Source organism: Helobdella robusta, assembly GCF_000326865.2.
Source record: "Helobdella robusta unplaced genomic scaffold HELROscaffold_5, whole genome shotgun sequence".
Lineage (NCBI taxonomy): Eukaryota > Metazoa > Annelida > Clitellata > Rhynchobdellida > Glossiphoniidae > Helobdella > Helobdella robusta.
Genome location: NW_008705254.1, coordinates 5,356,183 through 5,379,794, shown reverse-complemented (window position 1 = coordinate 5,379,794; position 23,612 = coordinate 5,356,183). Strand labels below are relative to the sequence as shown.

The following is a 23,612-nucleotide window of genomic DNA, read 5'->3' as shown; positions in this document are numbered from 1 at the left end:
TGCGTATATTTTGTATGTAATCGTTATCATTTGTACGCACAGGTATGCCTGTAAGAGTTTAGCTGCTGCTCGTTATAAACAAACTTTATCACGAAATGTGCACTGCGTCGGTTGGTGGTGCGTATCGAATCGGCGAATGCTGTCAGGTTTTCTTCTTCTTCTTCCTGCTGTTGGGGCTGTTTGTTTTGTTCACTTCCACTCAAATTCACTCAAATTGTTCAACTATGTGCAACAAATTCACGCATACACACACACACACACACACATATATATAAACACAATTTATGTTAATTAATACGTAACCCTGGACAGTTGATCATACCCATCTGCATCTTCATTCATATGCATACATCACGCAAACAACGCACAGACACACACGCGCATATACACACAGACACACACACAGACACAGACATAAACTTCATACAGTTTATAGCAGCTACAAGCAGAAAACGACAAAATAAGCGCGTAATAATACATCCCAGAGGAAATCAGAAACTAGTTCGGGCGCGGAGGAATATTTACGCAAAACAATCGCAACAACTTGATGCCTATAATTCATTTCATTTTATGCATTAAGTTCATTGTACAATGCACATGCTTGCGTGTGCATGCCTGTTTGTAAGCTTATGCGTGTTTGCATGTGTTTGTAGGTTTGTGTGCAAGTGTGTTTGTATTTTTATGTTTGTATTTGTATGCATGTATGTGTGTACGTTTTTGTACAAATGTTTGTGTTAAGGTCATGGTCATCATCATCATCATTATCGTCATCATTATCATCATCATGTTTTCATCATCATCATCATATTATCATGTTGTTAGCGAGTTTTTCATCTGAACTGTTAAGAATTTTATCAGATAATATGATATTATCATCGTCGTCATCATACTACTACACTACTACTACTATTACTACTACTACTACTACTTTTACTACTACTACTACTACTACTACTACTACTACTACTACTACTACTACTATTACTACTGCTGTTACTATAAATAATAAAAAACATTTTTAGTTAAACCAGGAAAAAAAATTTATTTTCCTAAAATAATAAACCAAAAAGCAAAGAATTCGTACGTTAAATAAACAGATGAAATAATAAAATGTATAGAAAAAAATATAAAATAAATAAATTGACGTTACATCATTCACCATTCACACACACACACACACACACACACACACAAACAAACACAAACACACACACGAAGTATACACATACTAACACAAGCACACACACACACACACACATACATACATACATACACACACACACACACACACACATACATATATCTATATATATATATATATATATATATATATATATATATATATATAGTTGTTTAGTTTTTTGAAAAAGTGTTACTACTTTTATTATCATTAATAATATTATTTGTATTAATATAAATAATAATATTATTTATTATTATTGTTGTTGTTATTCGTGTTTACATAACGCTGTGTTATGAAATATTATATGTTATAGGTGATTGCTTATTGCATAAAAGAGAGGGAGTTAAAAACTTGAGGAAAAAATGCCTTGGATTTGAATTTAATTATTTTATTGTTCCTTTTCAAGCCTCTGATGAGCTTAGATTATGATGATGATGGTTATGATGATGATGGTTATGATGATGATGATGATGGTGAGGATGATAACGGTGACGATGGTGAAACAGTAGATGAAATTAGTAATAATAGATGTGATGACAACGACAATGAAGATTTAATTGATTATTCATTAGTTCATTCATTTATCCATTAATTCATTAATTTATTCATTAATTATTCATTCATTAATTCATTCATTAATTCATTAATTAATTCATTCATTCATTCAATTGTTCAATCACTCTATCAACCGACGAACCATTCAATCTAGCTAACCATCGAATTAAACTTTTAACTCTGTTAGTTTTCCTCTCCGTGATTGCTTCAAAATTATCACCATCATCATCGTCATCATCTTCTTCTTCATCTTCGTCATCATCCTCTCAGATAATAACGACAATCATTCGTTCATCTGTTTGTCGAATCCCATCCACCACTTAATAACCTATTTCCTTTATTCACACACACACACACACACATTCACACGTGCATACACACATACATACTCTTATTGAATTGCATATGTGTACTTTCAAACGTTCATTTATATATTCAAATAGGCGGGTATTATTTGTGATACACATTCACTTGAATACCATATTAAACAGAATATATTAAATATTTTATTAAAATAATTTTTATTATTACTTCAGGATTAAAATTATCAAGTCTTTGTAAGTGGTGACATTCTGCTATATCTATGCACGATGTTGACGTCATCAACAACATAAACAACAACAATATCACCCACCACCAACAACAAAAATAATGACCGCAAAAAGACGATAACACCACCCATAACAGTAAGATCATCGGTAGCATTTGATTTAACTTGCGGGTCACAACAACATTAAAAGACAACATCAACATACATCAACAGACAAACAACATAAGCAACAAAACATGCAAGTTAACAATCAACGACAACATCAACAAGCATACAAAAACCAGCGTTCACAAGCTTACAAGATTGTCTTACAAGCCGTGGCAAAAAATTGATAAATTTTATATCACCACTAAAAACACTGGAAGGTACATAACAACACTCACATACACACGCACTCATACACACACACGTAAGGTCAGCCAGCCTGTCTGTTGTTCTCTAGCTGGTTGACACTGGGCCAAGTTGTGTCTAACTTATGAATAAACATTTGGTCCCCTTCAACCAGTTATAGTCAACAAATACACATCTATCGCCCACATTATCATATTCATAAGCTCCTAATTAGCGTAATTTATTCATAAAAAGACTATCCACGCCACCTACATCGTATCCGTGAAGCTGACGACACACAGACTCAACGTAAATAGAAGCATTGGGAATTTTCAAAGCGATCTTTTGCACTGTTGTAATTTTATTTATTTAATTATATTATTATATATTATTTCATTATATTAATATTCATAAGTACCTCATTCGCACGATTTAATTGCAATTAATATTAATCACCCGCCCTCAGAAAGTATTCATAATAATCTCATTAGCATAATTTATTTCAAAATCATAGCCTTCTTTCATGGTCAGTTTGTGGCCTCACCTCATTAGCATAAATATACTGAAAATATTTTTTGTGAAAGCGTAGTAAATCTAAATGTCTAACAATTGGATATTGAATGGATAAATGTTTATTGATTTATTATTGAGAAGTTCAATGAATTTTGAAATTAATTGATTTCTTATTGGCTGAAAAAACGGTGTCAAACTTTTTTTAAATTGAAAAATTTTCGACTTTTCTCAATCGAAGATAATAAAAAATAACAAAATGTAAAGAGAAATATTGATGAACGATAAAATGACATTCACTAGACTCTCATTGTCATGTTTACCGTTATAACCAATCAATCCATCCACAAATCGATCAAAATCAATCATGTAATAATCAATCAATCAATAAGTTAAATCATCAACAAACTTACCCACCAACCAACTAACTAAACGGCTAATCAAATGATTAATAAATTTGTCATAACTTAACAAGATATCATTAAAAATTGTCGACGATGACAAAACTATGTGGAAACAAAACTCGCACACACACACACACACACACACACACACACACACACACACAAGTTAACTTCTTAATAACGCTTCAGAACTCCACCCTTATTGCCCTATTGTATTCCTCCAATTAGGATTATAACTGGAAAACAGATTGTAACATTATAGTTGCAAACCTCGAAATGTCTGCTTAAATACTTCTATAGTTCAATCCCCACGTTTAGCTCTGATTTAATAATTTAAGCATTTAAAAAAATACTTGAAAATAATCGCCAACAATAAATATTATAACTCCAAATAAGCCGTCCTAGTGAAAAAATTTAAAAATAGTACAAGTCAAAGAAAAATAAATAAAATTAATAAATAAAAAAAATAAATAATTTGTTAACAATAGATAATATACATTATGTGCGTACACACACATAGATGCATAAATTTGAAATAATAATCGTTTATATACATATATATAGATAGAAATTCTTTTTTTTCCATCTATCTTTTTCACACACACACACACACACACACACACACACACACACACACACACACACACACACACACACACACACACACACACACACACACATATTACACCATGTAAATACATCCATTATGAATGATGGATGATCAACTATAATAGCAAGAGTTGTTTTGTATAAGTGAAGATTACTGTTAAGAATACATATCAACCATAAAAACTCAAATGCGCATAGTACGTACATATTCAAATGTACAAAGCACGCACACACACATTTTTCACAACAGCACAAGAAACAATCGCATTATATAGGTATACAAATTTAAATATTAATATATATATATATTTATATAATTATTTATACACAGACGTATCTAAATGATAAACATTTAAAAGCAGTGTTTTCTTGAGAGTGACAGTTCATGGGCATTTCACAACATCGTCGTCGTCATCGTTATCAATGGTAGCAAGATCAATCAACGAGACGACTGCAACTTTGTCGCAGATAATTGACGAGGATGATGAGGACGACTTCTTGACATTTTGAAGACCACTTGCAGTGGTGCTGGTATTATTTTTGTTGTTGGTGATGTTGTTAGTGTTGTTGCTTATGTTGTTGGAGTTGTTATTGTAGTTGACGTTGTTGCTGGTGACCACGAATGACTTGATGTCATTAGGCAGTCTCGGGATGTCCACAGTACACCTCTTCAAATGAATTCTCCTGATGTGTCGAATCATGGGAACTCCTATCCTCACCATCTCCCTACAGAGCGGACAGCGATCTCGATCATTGGCATGAGCTTTACTGAAGTGTGACCTGACCAGTACCGTACTAGGAAACTTCTGTGTGCATCTCGTACATGGATATCTGTGCTTAGTTTCTCTATGACAATCGAGAGATTCAGCGGAAAAAAATTTGGTATTGCATGGCTCACATTTATACTTTTGTTTGTTACATCTGCTGATATTGTCAGCCAGTTGAGAGACAGAAAGTTTACATTTTTTAGCAGGCGGCTGTGTAACAGGAGTGTCTAATTTTACCATTCTTAACATCCCTTGCAAAAATTTCAAACTTGGAAATATATCACCGTGGTTGCCACACATGTGACTAGCAAAAGTATCAAAATTATCCAACTTTGAATAGCAAATGTAGCAGAACTTTAATATGAACATGTCAAGCAGTGTCTTGTTGTGAACTGTGGAGAGATGTTGTATGATGTTGCTCTTGAGGGAGTCGCATAATTTACAGTACTTGATCTCAACATTGTGGGCAAAGTGATGGTGCGTGTTGAGGCCTGCCTTCGTCCAGAATGCCTCAAAACAGATTCTGCAAACGAAACGTTTGCCCCACGTGAAGAAATTGATGTCGTAGATTTTGAGTTTGTGTATGGCATTGAAGTGGAGTAGCAAGCAATCAAGGTTTTCAATTTTCTCACTGCATATCTCACAAGATGGACCAGGTGTTGATGCAATAGATTTGTTGCTGCCCTTTTTAGGGTTGCTGACCTTGACGTTGTTCATAATGTTTTTGGTCAGTTGGTTGATTTTTTTTGAGTAGTTAACAGATCTCACAGCTGATTGATTAGAATTTAATTTAGAGTTAATTTGCATCTCTTTGAACATCTCTTTGACTGTTTTCTGTTTTGAATCAAATAACTTTTGATTGATGTTGGATGAAGGAGCGGAAAATGAAGAAGTTGAGGATGAAGGAAGAGTTTGAATGTTTGTAGTTGAAGTTAAGGAGAGTGGGAAGCCCTGCGCAGACTTCATCTTGCCAGCTGCACTGAAATTCATATGTGGAATTATTTTAATGGGGAAATGTACGTTCGAGTTATTAGTTGCAGAAGCAATTGCTATCTTCTTTTTCTTGATCAAATCCTGTATCTGAGCAAGTGTCAAGGGAGGCATTTGATTGACATTTAAGTTGCTAGCTGAGAATAAGCTACTTGCTTGCTGCTGTTGTTGTGGCTCTTGTTGTTGCTGCTGCCGCTGTTGATTGAGTTGTGAGATGAAACCAGGATTTTTAGTTGGCAGCAATTTAAGATTGTTAGAGTTATTGCTTATTGATATGTTCTTCAATGTCTTCACATTATGAATGGTGGGCTCCCTTCTAACCAGTGGCAAATCATATGGATCTGAAAACGTCATCAAATTACAATCAAGGTTAAATTTTTTCTGACATTGTTTCAGATGGGACAAGAGCTTTCTTGATTCCTTAGCATCAAACGGGCAGTAGTCACACATGAACGAGGACATTGGTTTGAGAAATTTACACTCTACGTCATGCACCGTTGTCATGTGCTCGCTGAACTTTGCTAGAAGTCTCGAACTGAACTTCATGCAGTAACAACAACGAGTCGTTTCAGATGAACTCAGCGTGACAGATCTTTTGTGATTCTCAAGAGAGCAGTTTGAAAATGTCTTGAACCCACAACCACATTTCAACTGTGGTATCTTATAAGGTGAAACTATCGCCCTGATTTACTTACAATTTTCTTTAAGTTTTTTAATCTTTAATTTTAAGAACATATCATCTGGGATATCAGTATTTTTGTAACCATTAGTGGAATAATGATGCTTGGTCTTGTACGCGTGCAACCTGGCCAAAATTAATCCAACATCGGAATGTTATGTTGCCAAAGGAGGTCATTTTATTTGAATTATCGAACCCTGTCAAGTTGCTCTCATTCACAGGAATGATGTTGCAGACCGGAGTATTTACCTTAATTGACTCAGCTAGGCTACCATTCATTCTCGGGCCATTTGGGTTTAAAAGTTTCAAATAGTGAGTGGTGTCGTTCCGTTTCTTGTCTGTGGCCAGCTTGCAGAGTAGCTGATCGCTAATGCTTTGTTGCTGTTTTCTCTGGGATTGTATTCTGTTTAAAATGTCCATGTATTGTGGACTGACTTTCTGGGCAGGAGCAAAAAATGTTTGTGCAGGTTGTCTACACTCTAAACTTTTAATAAAATTATTATAGCTTAATACTGTCGATGGGGAGTATATCTGGGTGGATGATTTCAGTGGATTTGCATCAATTACTTTTTCGATGTCTGGTTTGGAGTTTGCCATGTGAGGAATTGTATAAAGGGGGTATTTCACAAATGAATTGGTGGGTTTAATTACAATGGTTGTCGGCATAAAATTTGTTGTTTTTAAATAAGTTAGAGGAGAGAAGAGTGATGATGATGTTTGTTGTGGCATTTGGGAAGCGATGTTGTTGACCGTCGTATAACTATTATTGCTGGTTGTTATGAATGCTGGGTTGCTTAAATTAATATTTGACCTGACAGCATTTACTACCTCATCATATGCAAATTCTCTCGACTTAGCTGAATTATTATCATATGAGGTAGACTTTTTTACTTTTTTCTTAGTGATCACTTCAGTTATCTCACAGTCTAAAGAATCAGATGTGTTATTGAGTTTATCTTCCTGTTCATTTCTATTTCCAACTTTATCATTTGCCTCATCACTGGAATCAATCAACTCCTCACATTCCCCATCACCATTTGTATCTACGGTGATGCTGTCATTAAGAGACAAGTCCATCATTGTAAGGCCTGTATTTTCTTCCATAACTTTAAATTTATCAACACCATTCCTGCTGTTCTCACCATTGGTTGCAATTCGCTCCTTCAAATTACTCTCCCCAGCCTGTTCAACCATGCTCTTGAGAATGTCACAGACAGAATTAACATTGTTGGTGTTCAACTGTTCAAGCTCATTCATGGAATCTATGTAGGCCGACATTTTTTAATGAATGGTGGTTGAGACCTTTAATAGTTTAATTAATTTAATGAAAATGTAAAAAACCCAAATTTTTATGGAAAAAACATTGAAAATTTGATTTAATGTTTAGCAAAATTCACAATATTATATCTATAAAATCGCTAAAAAATTATAAAAGATCCCATTTTTACCTAACCTAACTGACTCTTCCAGCCGAGTTTGGTTTGTGGACAATTATTTATTTATCGTTCTCCGCTTTTTTGCTTTTTTGGTGGTTCTAAACTTTAAACGGATTATGCGCGCCACAGGCGAATCGCTAAATAACTAAATCAACCAAAATGGAGGTTTCAAACAAAAAATCGTTCAAACATGGAAATAAGGAAAACAAATAATTCATCTGAGAAAATTGAATTCTTGAAAAAAGAACTAATCTAAATAAATCTTGGACCAAAAACCATAAAGGCAGGAAAAACAACGAAACAAAAATTGAGGCAATTTTCAAACCTCAAATTTTCAACGAAAGTTGCAATAATTTGACGTTTTCGATAATGTAAGTAGTTAAATTTATTTCAATATATTTTTATTGATTTATAATTAAATTAAAAAAATTGTATTAGTCTCGTAATCTTCATAAAAGACGTTTTCTTCGGCTAATTCAAAATAACCTTTCAGCTTCAATTCTATACATGTGTGACATTTATGCGTTAAATATTATACAATCAAAAGGATATTTAATTTTTGTATGGGTATCAAACAAATCCTCACTCTTTAAAAACATTTTTTGATTTATCCACTAAAATTCTCATTGTACTCGGATAAGTACACTTATATAATTAAAACATACGCATGGTACTGTATTAAGTTCCTACACTGTACTATACAGTAAATACTATAAGTGGCGTTTCAAATACTGCTATATGCTTAATTTTCTTCATTTTGTATGGAAAATGTTATTTTACGTACATGCACTTATTAATAGTTTTAATAAATTTGTAGCTATTATTTGATTTTATTACACGTATAACCTAATTATAAATTTTAGTGAGACACATTATACAGGAAATCTTTCATTGTTAGTTAAGAACCAGAGCTAAACAATAGTGTGTGATGAAGTGATCTATTTAAAGTTTCTATTAAATTTTTTTCTTTTTTTTACCTGCTTTTTAATTATTTTAAACATTCATGTGCTCTGATCATGTTAATGCATTACTAAACATACTTATACAATACAATACAAATGCTCACACGAACACACACACACACACATACACATATATAAATAATATAATGTGGTTGTTATATATGTTGTCATATGAGTAACACTGTTGTGCAAGTAATGTGTACTTTCCATAACTTGATCGACATAAATTTGCGTCCTGATTGAAGATTTCATATAACCTGCGTATTTCCGATAAGAATAAACATCAAAAATTTGAAAATTTACTTGAAAAACGCAAAAAAACTTTTATATGCGGTTGTATTCATTTGCAATAAACACTTATGATTAAAAAACATCAATACTTGTATACATAGTGAAAAAACATTTGATTGAAAAGTACACAGAAGAGAATATTCCAGCAAATATTTATCCAGAAGATGAACAATAGCGTAAGCAATTTGTGGAAAGAGTGTGTGAGATGGCTGGTTAGGGTTCAACTAATTCCGCCGAACCATGCCCTGATGTCGTCAGACTCCCAACTGTCTGACTTTGCATACTTCCTGAGAGACGGTGTGGCCCTCTGTAACTTGCTCAACAAATTAAACCCCGGCTGTCTTGACTCCAGGAAGTTCTTTCCTAAATCTCACAATTCTCAGGTAATATTTTTGGCAAAAAAAGTTCGAACTTTTCTCTTTCTTTACTTCTCTATCAGTTTCAGTAGACATTTTCAATATTATTTAAATAAACATATTAACACAAATTAACGCTAATACTAATAAATGTTCTAATTTTTAAGTTTCTCTCCACGAAAAATGTTCAAGCATTTCTTGATACATGTTTGAACTGTTTTCGTGTTGCACCTTGTGACCTCTTTGAACCTGAAGGCGTCTTCAAAATGGAGAACATTGGGGAGGTGAGGTTTTCTGGAGATTTTGAAATTTGGGATAATAAATTATAATTAATTAATTAATTAGTTAATTAAATTAATTAATATATCAATTAATTACGATTGTTTCATTTTTCTCAAAAATTCTCACGAAGGTTCTATCTCTTCTGTCAGTTCTTTCCAAAAATTCAGAGAAAGACACAAACATCAAGTTCGACAGTTTGAATGAAATTCTAATGTTTATTTTTATTGTTAAAAACAATGTTAATGTAAATTCATCTAAAAGTAATAATAAATAAATAAAATTAATTATTAAAATGATAAACTTCAGTTAAATTAAAAAAAATTGTTTTCCTATCAGGTCATTTTCATTGAATAAGAGCGAATATATCACGTTCAATTGTATTGAAAGGTAGATTTAGAATTTAATTAATTAGATTTTAGCTGATAAATTTGTTTTATTTGATCTAATTTGAGTTTATTTTTAATAGCAGGGAAAGGATTTTACGTTAATATATCTTAAAATACGTTCAAGTAACAAATCAACTGACCAACAAACAAACAAACCATCTGACCAACCAACCAACCAGCCAACAAACCGACCAATCAACCAATCAACCAACCAATCAACTAACCAATCAACTAACCATTCAACTAACTAATCAACCAACCAATCAACTAACCAATCAGCAGTGAGAATAAGGAGCTCATGGACTATGAGACGACAGTACAGGACATATATTGGCAGTTCACTGATGTATCAAGGAAAAACTTACGGGCATGTCACATAGAAAATTATTTTAATTAATATTTTTATCATTAGTATTATCTATTTTGCTGAAACAACTTTTATGTATGTTGCTCTATATATATATATATATATATATATATATATATATGTGTGTGTGTGTGTGTGTGTGTGTGTGTGTGTACGCGTGTTTTTGTGCGTGTGCGTCCGGCTGTGTAATTTTTATTCAACCATTATACCATCCCAAAGGTGAAAGACCAAACCATTAGGAATACTAATAACCTCAACACAACTCGTACTAATAGCAGTTTCAACAACCTAAGAATTAGTAGTAGTAGTAATAATAATAGTTGTAGTAGTAGCGACATCAACTGCAGAGATAGTAGCAGCAGTAATACTAGTAGTAGTAGTAATAGTAGTAGTAGTGAAATTAGTGTTGGTAGTAATAGTAATAGTGCTCCGAAAAAGACGGCATTTGATTATTGCATTGAGGAGTTGATGAACACAGAAGAGACTTACATTAAGGTGCTTCAATCTATTAAAGAGGTATTTGGCCTGAAATTTTTTTCTGAATTTAATTTAAAATAAAATTAATATAATTATCTGGAAATTAATTTTTTGGAATAATGAACGGATGGATGAATGAATGAATGAGTGAATGAATAAATGAATTATTAAATAAATGAACAAATAAAAGAACAAATAAATAAATAATTAAAAATAATTATGCGACAGAAAGTCATAACAGTCTTGAAATGTATCATGCCTGCTGACTATGAGGAAAAAATATTTTTTGGAATCGTGGTGAGTGGAGTAAAACTAATTATTAAAAATACTACTACTGCTACTACTGCTGCTGCTACTACTACTGCTACTACTACTACTGCTACTACTGCTGCGGCTACTACTGCTGCAATTGTCACTTCTGCTACTACTTGTACTACTACTACTACTGTTGCTATTACTAATAATAATGACGTCATTTATAAAGCGTTATGGCGAGCCAAGTTCAAATAATAATTTTTTATTTTCTAAAATAAATTTCCATCAGAAATTATGCAATATTCACGAAAGATTTTATTGCGAGTTGAAGATAACGTTGAATGAAGATTGCGCCCTAGACATAGCAGACATTTTTATCAAATTCAAAGAAGATTTTCTCATCTATAGTGACTACTGCCGTAATCTGGGACCAGCCCTCAAGCTCCTGGCCAAGTTGGAAAATAGCGACACTAACTTTTTCAGGGCATTAAAAGTTATTTATAGCTATTACCGTTGTTTGTTTTTTGGTACAAGAGTTTGTTTTTTGTTGTAAAAACTTTAAAATGACAGTTAAGAAATAAGATTTATCATCAAAAACTTGAAAAAATCATTAATAACGAAAAAAATTATAAAATTGAAGAAATGCGAATCGGAAATGAAGGCAGATTTCGGTAATTTCATGCTGCAAGACTATCTCCACTTTCCTTTCCAACGAATACTCAAATACCCTTTAATCTTAAAAGTAATTATTTATTTTTTCATTTTTATATTTTATTCTTTGCAACTCTCTCTCTCTCTCTCCATTATTTATAATAATTATTATTATATATTACATATTTTAAGTTAGTAATAATAGAAATAATTATTATTGTTATTACAAATATTATTATAATTGTTATAAAATTTTACAAGAAATTAGTGAAACTCTCTCGCGAAAATAAGCAGAAAACATTGTCAGTCGCCATAAAGGAAATAGAGGTTTTAGCATTGTACTGTTCGCCATGTAGTAATTTTCAGTAAATTATTATAATGTATCGCAAGTATCATTGCTTACACCAGGGGTGGGCAAACTACGACCCAAGAGGCTATTTTATGCGGCCTGCGAGGACTTGTTCTTCAAAAAGAAGGTCGTCAGCCAGACTTTATGACCAAAAATGGAACCACAAATCTTAAATTCTCGAAAAAATTTGCTATATAAGTACATGTGCGGCCCTTCAAACGTGAAATAGTTCTCAATGCGGCCCTCACAGCAAAAAGTTAGCCCACTCCTGGCTTTCACTATCACAAATACTTAATTATGATGTCATATAATGACGTCATAACTTTTTATTAATAATTTTTTGTAGGATCTGACCTATTACATAAATTTCGTGATGGCTGATTACATTAACATGACTTCAATTGAGCCGATTCAAAACAGGTTTGATTGATTTGCTGGTTTGATTGGATTAATTGGTTTATTGAGAGATTAATTGGTTTGTTGATTTATTAATTAGTTAATTGATTGGAGCTTGCTTAGTTGGCTGGTTGGTGGGCCTGTTGGTTGGTTCGTTTTTGTAGCTTAATTGATTGATTGAATGATTGATTGATTGGTTTGTTCATTTGTTCCTTCATTCTTTAATTTATTCATTCTTTAATTTATTCATTCATTCATTCATTCCGTCCTTCATTCATTCATTCAGATTCAAATTTTCAACATCCATTTAACTTTTAAAATCTATAACACTTTTTATACAGCATCCAAAATCTACCAAAGGCAAGCGTTTAATTACAACAACAGTAACAACAACAACTATAACAACAACAACAAAAATAATAATAATAATGTTTATTTATTCATTATTATTTGTTATTATTTAAATAATGATAATAATATTATTATATGATAATTATTTTTCAACCAGATTCTAAACTTGAAAACGTGCGGTAGGAGAGTTATGGATGGCGTAGTTAAGTACAAAATCATCACCGATAGCTGCACTGAAAAACGGTGTTTAATTATAAAAAATATTTATAATACTTATAATAAAAATAATAATAACAATAATAATGATAAATGAATTACAACGGTAATAATAATTATAATTATAATTATTATTACCGTTGTTGTTGTTAATCCTATCAGGTATTTTTTCCTATTTGACAAGGTTCTCGTCATCTGCTTACTGAATGTTAGGGAAATATTTTTATTATCTTTTGTAATAGTAATAATAATAAATATGATAAAATATAAATAAACCTTCTATGGACAGCCGAAGAAGTCCGATATGCATAATTACGAAATGGATCTTTCGGTGGAGAAGATAGAATGTGGCCCGGACACGAAGGTGCGTTTCTAGGGGGGATAGTGTTGAGTGGGGTTTTTTTTAGAGTACCATTTATAAAATAATATTCAAATTATATCATCATTATGGTTGTTTCTATAATTGTTTTTTTTCGTGAATTTTATTGCAAATGTCGTTGTCTCGTGCTATTACTATTACTATTATTGTTATTGTTATTATTTCAGAACAAAAATGTATTTTACTTGACCATCACTGAACTGGGTGTGACCTTCACTGTGACCTGCAAGTCAAAGGTCATGGTCGATGAGTGGTTGAAAGCTTTTGAAAAAGCCAAGTTCGTTTATTGAGTGATCGAAAAAATATTTGAATGAATGAATGAGGGAATGAATAAAGGAATGATTGAACAGAGAGAATGTTCGGCCGCCTGGTTCTCGAACGAAAACACACAACTTCCAGATGGAGACATTTGCTGACAAAAAAATCTGTGATATCTGCAAGAAGCTGCTGCGGTTAGATTACATTGCAAATTATTTTAAAATAATTTCAATCAATCATTCTTTCTTTCGATCGTTCTTTCGTTCGTTCGTTCATTTGTTCATTAATTAATTAATTCATTAATTCATTCGTTCATTCATTTTCAACTTTCTTTTCTTAGGGGCGTGTTTTTCCAAGGGTACAAATGTTCAAGTACGTTAGCCCATGATCTTCTTACGTTCATTTATTCACTCATTTGTTCGTTCATTTTATTCATTTACTCATCAACTAACCAACCAACCAACTAACCAACCATTCAACCAACTAACCAACCAATCAACCAACCAACCAATCACAGAGACAGGTCTTGTAGTACACAAAGAGTGCATCCTTAAAATTCATTTGCTCGGTAAGTTAGCTAATTGATTGATTGATTAATTAATAATAATAATAATAATAATAATAATATTATTATTATTATTATAAATTACTTTTCTACTTATTATTATTTTTTCAACTTTTTTTTAGATAACCCCATCGCTACACCCGTGAGTTTGTTCATTTATTTTTTCATAGCATTAATTTTCATTTTGAATGAATAAATGAATGAAATGATAGATAATTGAATTAATGGATGGATTGATGGATGATTGATTGGTTGTTTGACTGATTAATTGATTGGTTGATTGATTAATTCTTTTGTTTGTTCATTCATTTAACCATTCATTCATTCATTCACTCATACATTTATTTATTTTTTCAAGACTGTCAGACCCATGAAATCATTCAGTCGTGAGGACCAATCAAAATTGTTGCTAGCAGGGTCTTTTGACGCTCCAGGCAACTATAACTATAGCCCACCCTGGTCCGTTGGTTGGATGACAAACAAAAAATGCGCGGCGCTATGGCGTAACAGACAAGCTGCATGCTACTCTTGTGGTGACCGCGTTCGAATGCCAAGTGATCCCAAGCTATCACATGCAGATGCACATGCGTCTGATACTTACGATTCAGGCTTATTTTTGCGCGCTTTTTGTTATTACCTCTGAAAATGGTTGAAAAGAATGTTAGCAATAATAATAATAATAAAAATAATAATAATAATAACAACAACAATAATAATAATAAAAGGTTTGTTGACTCGATGACGAGGGTGATGGCGAAAAAGGTTCTCAGTTTCTTCCCAAATGGAACCTTCCTAATTAGGCACAGCCAGGCAGGGGAAGATGAATATAGTCTTAATCTCAAGTTACTAGCTATGATGATGATGGTGATGGTTGTGACGATGATAATGATGATGATGAAAGTGATGGTGTTGATAATGATGAATTATGATTTAGCGAGAGTGATGATGATGATAACGGTGACGACGATGATGACGACGAGAATAATAATAATAATAATTTTTTATTTTTTTTCATTTGTATCTTGAAAGGTATGGAGATGAAGTTCAAAATTTGAAGATTTCAAACATCGGTGGTAGGTACGGTTTCGCACCGTCCAGAACGTTCGCAACCCTAAACGTATGAACATCTAACTAATCTTATTTATTTAATTACATGACTTATAGAACTGATTGGTTGATGATTGATTGATTGATCGATCGATCGATCGATTGATTGATTGATTGATTGATTGATTGATTGATTGATTGATTGATTGATTGATTGATTGATTGATTGATTGATTGATGATTGATTGTTTGATCGATTGATTGATTGATTGATTGGTTAATTTACTGAATGATCGAACGATGATTGATTGATTGATTGATAGATAGATAGATAGATAAATAGATAGATGATGATTGATTGATTGATTGATTGATTGATTGATTGATTGATTGATTGATTGATTGATTGATTGATTGATTGATTGATTGATTGATTGATTGATTGATTGATTGATTGATTGATTGATTGATTGATTGATTGATTGATTGATTGATTGATTGATTGATTGATTGATTGATTGATTGATTGATTGATTGATTGATTGATTGATTGATAAGTTAATAACTGTTCAATTAATTAATTAATAACTTAATTGATATATTTGAGTTTTAATTCATGATTTTTCTTTCTAGGAATTCGTCACGTATTACTCTGAAAACAGCTTGGAGTCCGTTTTCTCATTTATGAAGATTAAATTGAAACATCCTATTAAAAATATTGAACCAAAAGGCCAGTTTCATTCATTCTCTCACCTATCTTCTTGTCTGTCCGTTCATTCATTCATTCATTCAAAATCGCTCTCTTGATCAGAGACTGTTTGACTGGTGGTGATGCACCGGTTTATTTGAGTGAGCAATTGATGCTGGTTTCAAAGAGGTACATGGACGTAGTCAACTTATGTCGCCAGACCGTGGGGATTTGATCATTCCGATTCCGTCAATCCGTTCCTCAAATTTTGGACGACGGAGATTTTCTGAGGTGGAATATGGAACTCATCGCTTCCTGTGCAGTTAAAAGATGGTTCCATCACAAATCGACAGCTTTTCAAGAAAGCTTTAAAGCATCATTACTTCAACATTGTACATCATAGAAAGCGCTTCTGAGGTCTTTTCGAGAAAGGCGCTATACAAATTTTGATACCGATACTGATTCATTTAATCTTCTCTTCATTCATTTATTCATTCAGTCATTCATTCATCTACTTATTGATTCTTTCATTCATTCAATCAACCATTTGAGCGGTCATTCATGCATTCATTCAAAAGAGATCCCTGCCTATTTAAACGTGTTTTATAATTCTACAGGCATTGGATGCACGTGCATATCATTGTGTGACATTGAACGGCCGGGCAATGACGAATGGCTAACGTTACGCAAGTTGGATAGGTATTTCTACATTATTTCTACATTTTCATTCTTATTTTTAGAAATTGCTCTATATAAATGCATGTTGTTTGATTGATTGATCGATTGGTTTGTTGATTGGTCGATTGATTGGTTGGTTGGTCTATTCCTATCGGCTGACAGGATCGTTGTCATATCCCAACCAAACCCAGATGTATGGATTGGCTATTCAAATTGCCAAGTTTGTATTGTATTATTATTACCTTTTACTATACAAAATACACTAATTAATTTCTCGTAATATATATATTAACAACAGGAACATACATAATAAATAACAAACATCAAAGTTTATTTAACTTTAAATGTTCTTTCCGTCTCTAGATCGGGAAATTTGACATCAGCAAAGTAAAAAAAGAGCAAAGTAAAGAATAAATTCCATCATTGTTTTGCCGTGGAAAACTCAGGCGGGGAACTAGCTCAGATGGTAGAGCGCTCGCTTAGCATGCGAGAGGTACGGGGATCGATACCCCGGTTCTCCACAAAAAAAAATTCATTTTTTTATTTTTTTTTTCAAACACGCATATAAACATTATTAACCCATTTGTAGTATAATGTACGATAAATCTTTATACTGTATTTATTATTATTATTATTCGTATTATTATTATTATTGTTGTTGTTGATAAAATGTAAAATGCTGATTGGTTGTACTTTCAAGGAATTTTACAAAAGTCATTTAGAATGTCCCTAAAAACATGTTTTATTAGCCATAATAAATTATATTATAATTATACACACGCACACGCATACACACGCACATATAAAATGCAACATAAATATTAAAATTGATTCAATATAAAATATATATTTATTGTAAATAAATTATTTAATTATAAATTAATATTAAAATATATACCGTTAATTGAATATACATCAGTAATTGTGTGTGTGTTTGTGTGTGTGTGTGTGTGTGAAAACGTCTAATTATCGATCATACAATCGGTTTAATAATTGAATGATTGATAGATTGATTGACAGATTGATACATTGAATTAATGATTGATATACTGATATTACTAATTGATTGACAAATTGATTGATTGATGGATGGATAAATTACTAATATTCAAACTCATTACAGATGTAACAAAAAATTTTTCAAAATTTCAGAACCAATCTCTACTACTTCAATGATATAATAATCCAAATATTATTTCTCATTATTATTATTATTTATGATTTATATAGTGCCAATTATATAAAATATACTATACTCTCTCTGATTAGCGCTATCCCCAAAAAAGATCAAAAAAACGTTTGGATCATAAGTTTTCCTGCCAGTTCTTCCGGACATTACATGTTTGGCATGTTGTAGTGGAATTTGTCAAAATAGGCTGAGGCCTTCACTGGACGGATTATCTGGTAGTGGTTGTAGTTTTTGGTGGTTGTTAGTGGTTGTTAGTGGCAGTTGATCGCGAGGTTGTTTTTGCGGAATTCAACGATTTATAAACATGAAAATTTGACGAAAATGAATTAATTTTAAACTTAAACATAAATAAATAAAAGTAACATTTAATAAACATATTTAACGGAATTAATGAATGAACAAATTTTGAATGTGAAGTTAGTGACGCAACCTCATTGTCGACGTAGGAGTCGCAAGGGTAGCACCAGACGGAGAGATCTGCATAGCTGAGTGCCAGTGGATGGTTGCTTGCGTGGAAATGTTCCAACATGTGGCCGTTCACGAAACGAGAACAATAAACCTGTTTGTTCGTTCGTTCGTTCGTAGTTTTTAAAATTCAATTTGAGAATTAGTTAGATGATCAATCAAATTAACGAAACAAAATACCCCCTATCTACCTACCTGCAAGCAGGTTAGGCAGAGCCAGTTTTCAGTTTCGTCTTCACACAGAGTACAAGGCGACTTGGTGTTCAATTGCCTGGCTGGAAATTGGGTCGTGTTGTCTTTAATTAGGTCAAGATGTGGACACCAATCTAACGGCTGGACGGCAAATAACTCTAAATTCCCCTTAAAATAATCGGATCGTATTCAATGGGTTAAAGAAATCACATAAATTGAAATAAAGATAGTTAAAAAAATTGAAAATTATCTTTCCTCCCTTCCTTCGAGTGAATGATCGCCTGCCTACCTTTCCAGAGGACAGCGAGTCGAGAACGGAATGCAGTCCATCATCCACCAGGCTTATTTCATTTTCGCCTGAACAATGATGGAGAGAGGTGACGGAGGAAGATGGCGTAGGTGGAGGGGGAGGAGGAAGGGTGGATATCAAACTGGACAAGGAAGATGATGACTGCGATAAGAGTTGAGGTAGTGACAAAAGGAGGTGAGATTCCGACGGATGGGATGATGACGATGCCACAGCAAATATGGTGCCGGCTGACGGTGATGACAATGAAGCTGCTACAGGGACGGCCGAGAATGTGGAATTCGGGATTTGAATGGACGGCAGGGTGCTTGCCGATTCTGATTTCGAGGCGTTCAGAGGATCGTCGTTGTTGTTATCGCTGGAATACTTTACATCATCACTTGCCTTGCAGTCGATGACAACGTCGGTCACCAATCGAGATATTATCCGGTCCACGTCATCATCTTCCTTATTAGTGGCAGCCGCTTCTTCCTTTGCTGAAGCTTCCTCATCATCGCCCTCCTCCTCCTCCTCCTCATCATCTTCATCGTTAGTATTGCTATTGTTGTTATTGCCATTATGATCGGTTATCGTATTTCTTTTATTATCATCATCACCGCCATCTCCGCCGATGACTTTATCCTCATTAATATTCATGAGATTCGACTTGTCAAGGTACATGTTTTTATCATCGTAATTGACAACGACGTCATCACCAGTGACGTCATCCCTCTTGTATCTTGACTCCTCCCACTTCTTCCTCTGATTGATGATCCATTCCAGCGTTGAAATCTTACATGGCAAGTCGACTGCATGGTGGTGATGATGATGATGGTAATGATAATAATGATGAAGAAGATGATAATGGTGATAGGGGCAATGACGATGACGATGATGATAGTGATAATTAAATAAAATAAATGGACCGTCATAGGCCAATGATTTCCAGTAGCGCTTGTGTATGCAAATGACCTTCTTAATGTCTTCAACCGATCTGCGATTCAAATATATATATATATATATATATATATATATATATATATATATATATATATATATATATATGAATATTAATTAGGAATTAGGCCGATTAAACACACACACACACACACACACACACACACACACACCACACACAAAAGACAGACATACACAGACAAACACAAACCTTTGGTGAATGTGGTCAAGTTCTAACTGAGTAGGAGGGGTGCCCAGCATGACGGCCACACTGGCGCACACCCCTTGAGACAGGGAGTTTATATTGTAACCACCCTGAATAAAAATGGTACATTATGAACCAGCTGTGTATACAAGCAATACAGGATGGTAGAATTTTTAAAATGCCTAAAAACCGCGTTCAAACCCAAAGATATCATCTCCTAGCAAGTGTGTGTGCGTGTACGTGTGCGTGTGTGATTGCTGCTATTGATGCCTTTGAGAAATACTGAAGAAAGATTTAAAAAAAAAACAAAATTATTTTTGGACCTCCAGAACCAGAACAAGCCGGCCGGAAGCAAGTGACGTCAGCATGTGGGTCATCTGGGCAAAGCCCTCCGATGAAACACAACAACCACCCTGTTGATGATGTCAGTGGTGATGGTGAAGTGGTGATGATAATGGTAATGATGATGAAGATGATAACCAAGATGTTGCAGTGGTGATGACAATAATGATGAAGATGATAACCAAGATGTTGATGATGATGATGGTGGTGGTGATGATGTTGATGATGGTGATGACGACGACAATGATGATCTCACCAGAGGGTCTCCAAAAGCAGCATCATAGCCGGCAGAAACCAAAACCAGTTCCGGGGAGAACTTAATAATAATAATAATAATAATAATGAAAAAGTTTATTATTATTAATGTTAAGAATGATGATGATGATTATTATTTTATCATCACCACCACCACCATCATCATCATCATCATTACCTCATAGGCTACTGGCATGACGACCTGGTGAAAGGCAGCCATGTATTCTGCATCACCTTGCTTGCCCTACGGAAAAAAAGAAAAAAAAGAGTTGTAATCATCATCATCATCAGCATTTTATCATCGTCTAATCATCACTACGACCATTATCATTATCATTAGCATCCTGACTGTATCTTTAATTTCTCTCTCTCTCTCCCTTTCTCTCTCTCTCTCTCCCTCCCTTTCAACTTATCTCTTTCCTTAACTCACATGGCATAAACTTTTTCATCATCATGTCAGAATAACATCATCACATCATCATCATAATTTAGGGCAGAAAATCATCACCAGATCATCGTCACGTGTCTAACTTTGGACCATGGAATGTTAATATTGAAGCCCTCTCCCGCTGATTCCCCCACCCTTTCCGCCATGTTGTCCAGCCCGTTGGGGTAAAAACGCCCATCGTCTCGACGGTGAATGGAGATGAAGAGGACGCTTCAATGTGATTGGTTCGTTAACGTTGTTGGCCCGTTAAATTTGATTGGTCCGTTGAATTTGATTGGTTCGTTGAATTTTGTTAATGAAATGTGATTGGTTTGTAAAATTTTGTTCGTTGAATTTATTTGGCTGAGTAGTTAATTGAATGATTATATGACGGTTGACTGATTGAATAATTAACCAATTGACAATTGATTAAGAGATTCAATGAATGATGAAATGAATGATTGATTGATTGATAGCTTAGCTGAATTTCTGAAAGCAAAACTGACAGATAACAACCAACCATCCAACCAACCAACCAACCCTCCAACCAACCCTCCAACCAACCATCCAACCAACCAACCATCCATCCAACCAATCAACCAACCATCCATCCATCCATCCATCCATCCATCCATCCATCCATCCATCCAACCAACCATCCATCTATCCATCCAACCAACCATCCAACCAACCTGTCATCCTCGTAGAATGAATTCTGCGTTCCATTTCCGTGGTGGATATCCCAATCCAGTATCAATATCCTGCAAATAAAAAGAACAATAATAACAATAAAAAACAACAACAACGACAATAATAATAATAACAACGACACCTTTTCAAGTTGTACTTCTGCTTAACGTATCGGGCGGCGATGGCAATAGAGTTGAAGAAGCAGAACCCATTATATTGGTCCCTTTCTGCGTGGTGGCCCGGTGGCCTAGATAGTTAGGTGCGTGCATAATTAATTAGCTAATATAATTATTATAAATACACAGCGCGAATGAATTATGTTAATCGGTAGTAACTCATTAACATAACGCAGGCGATTTGAATATATTATAATGAGGTTGTGGGGGTATTAAAAGTAGCATAAAATCAGCAGCAACGACGAGAAAAATAATAATATTAAAAATTACAACAACAACAATAATAATAATAATAAAACTAACCTAATGATAGCGAATCCATTCCTACTCTGAAATTAGAGAAAGCCCATTATAAAAAAATATACACCCTCCCAAATACAACTGCCACTACTGCTACTGCTGCTGCTACTACTGCTCCTCCTACTACTGCTACTACTATTACTGCTACTACTACTACTACTACTACTACTACTACTACTACTACTACTACTACTACTACGACTACTACTACTACTAATACTACTACTAATACTTCTGCTACTACTACTAAAACTAATAATAATAGTGATAATACTGTTTCTATTACTACTACTGCTGCTACTACTGCTACTACTACTGCCACTAATACTACTACTAACACTTCCGGTGGCGACGTCATCGACGACGTTTAGGAGGCAGCCGACAGCGGTCAGCGCACAATCGTACGTGTGCTGGTGGGTGGATGAGAAAATTTAATGAAATGAAATTTAAATTAGTAATTAACTAATTGGGCTAGATGTTTTAATTGTCGCCACTATCACAACCATCATCATCGTCGTCGTCATCATCATCACCATCACAGCCATCATAATCGGGACCGACCTGGTTGAGATAGACAGACCGTAAGGAGAACTCGAAAGACGAGTTGAGCTTATCCAGTTTTTCAAAATCCATACTGCAGAGGTAAGCCAGTTTTTCCATGTACTTCCCACTGCACGATGATGTTGATGATGATGATGGTGGTGGTAAGTATGATGATGATAACGATGACGACGACGACGATGAAGATGATATAGACTGTACTACGGCGAAAACGATGATAAAATGACTATGACTTACATAACAATATACATGTATATCATAACCACCACCATCATCGTCGTCGTCGTCATCATCTTATTTACCATCTTACTCATCATCATCATTTTACCCGCCATCATCATCATCACCATCTTTCTCGTCATCATCATCATCATCATCATCATCACCATCATCATCATAACTTACTCATGATTAAGGCATATTTCTTCGGTTGTCGCTTTCCTGGGCTGTCAAATGTTTATAACGATGACGATGATGATGATAATGATAATGATGACGGCGATGATAATACTGATGATAAAAATGATCATCATCATCCCAACAACATTGTCACAATCATCATCATCATCAACAACGTCTGATAATAACAGCATCATATCA

General features: G+C 33.9%; 3 protein-coding genes across 3 annotated transcripts in view; 1 reads left to right on the top strand and 2 right to left on the bottom strand.

Moving 5' to 3' along the window:
• Positions 1-3,328: 3,328 nt before the first annotated feature.
• HELRODRAFT_189305 (hypothetical protein) lies at positions 3,329-7,855 on the bottom strand (the record flags this gene model as incomplete). The annotated part of the gene is made up of 5 exons (XM_009027491.1): positions 3,329-3,475; positions 3,584-4,029; positions 4,089-4,128; positions 4,185-6,558; positions 6,704-7,855. 2 exons carry the CDS (start codon positions 7,853-7,855, stop codon positions 4,525-4,527), a joined length of 3,186 nt encoding a protein of 1,061 aa, XP_009025739.1. The 3' UTR covers positions 3,329-3,475; positions 3,584-4,029; positions 4,089-4,128; positions 4,185-4,524.
• Positions 7,856-9,430: 1,575 nt separating this feature from the next.
• Positions 9,431-16,289, top strand: HELRODRAFT_163684 (hypothetical protein; the record flags this gene model as incomplete). The annotated part of the gene is made up of 17 exons (XM_009027490.1): positions 9,431-9,649; positions 9,790-9,906; positions 10,877-11,152; positions 11,363-11,431; positions 11,679-11,882; positions 12,030-12,131; positions 12,302-12,383; positions 12,449-12,516; positions 13,294-13,379; positions 13,515-13,560; positions 13,642-13,716; positions 13,899-14,008; positions 14,082-14,183; positions 14,921-15,013; positions 15,280-15,396; positions 15,584-15,655; positions 16,235-16,289. 17 exons carry the CDS (start codon positions 9,431-9,433, stop codon positions 16,287-16,289), a joined length of 1,893 nt encoding a protein of 630 aa, XP_009025738.1.
• A 1,204-nt stretch (positions 16,290-17,493) lies between these two features.
• The window catches only part of HELRODRAFT_95510 (hypothetical protein), an 11,599-nt gene continuing 5,480 nt past the window's right edge, over positions 17,494-23,612 (bottom strand). The window contains exons 13-27 of the mRNA XM_009027020.1: positions 23,013-23,244; positions 22,790-22,861; positions 22,455-22,480; positions 22,118-22,222; positions 21,978-22,046; positions 21,390-21,516; positions 21,037-21,102; positions 20,860-20,919; positions 20,585-20,674; positions 20,262-20,371; positions 20,026-20,093; positions 19,523-19,908; positions 18,817-18,981; positions 18,587-18,715; positions 17,494-18,368 (exon numbers count right to left, since the gene is read on the bottom strand). Of these exons, the coding sequence (XP_009025268.1) occupies positions 18,303-18,368; positions 18,587-18,715; positions 18,817-18,981; positions 19,523-19,908; positions 20,026-20,093; positions 20,262-20,371; positions 20,585-20,674; positions 20,860-20,919; positions 21,037-21,102; positions 21,390-21,516; positions 21,978-22,046; positions 22,118-22,222; positions 22,455-22,480; positions 22,790-22,861; positions 23,013-23,244 (1,771 nt within the window). The 3' untranslated portion in view covers positions 17,494-18,302. The remainder of the gene's footprint in view (positions 18,369-18,586; positions 18,716-18,816; positions 18,982-19,522; positions 19,909-20,025; positions 20,094-20,261; positions 20,372-20,584; positions 20,675-20,859; positions 20,920-21,036; positions 21,103-21,389; positions 21,517-21,977; positions 22,047-22,117; positions 22,223-22,454; positions 22,481-22,789; positions 22,862-23,012; positions 23,245-23,612) is intronic.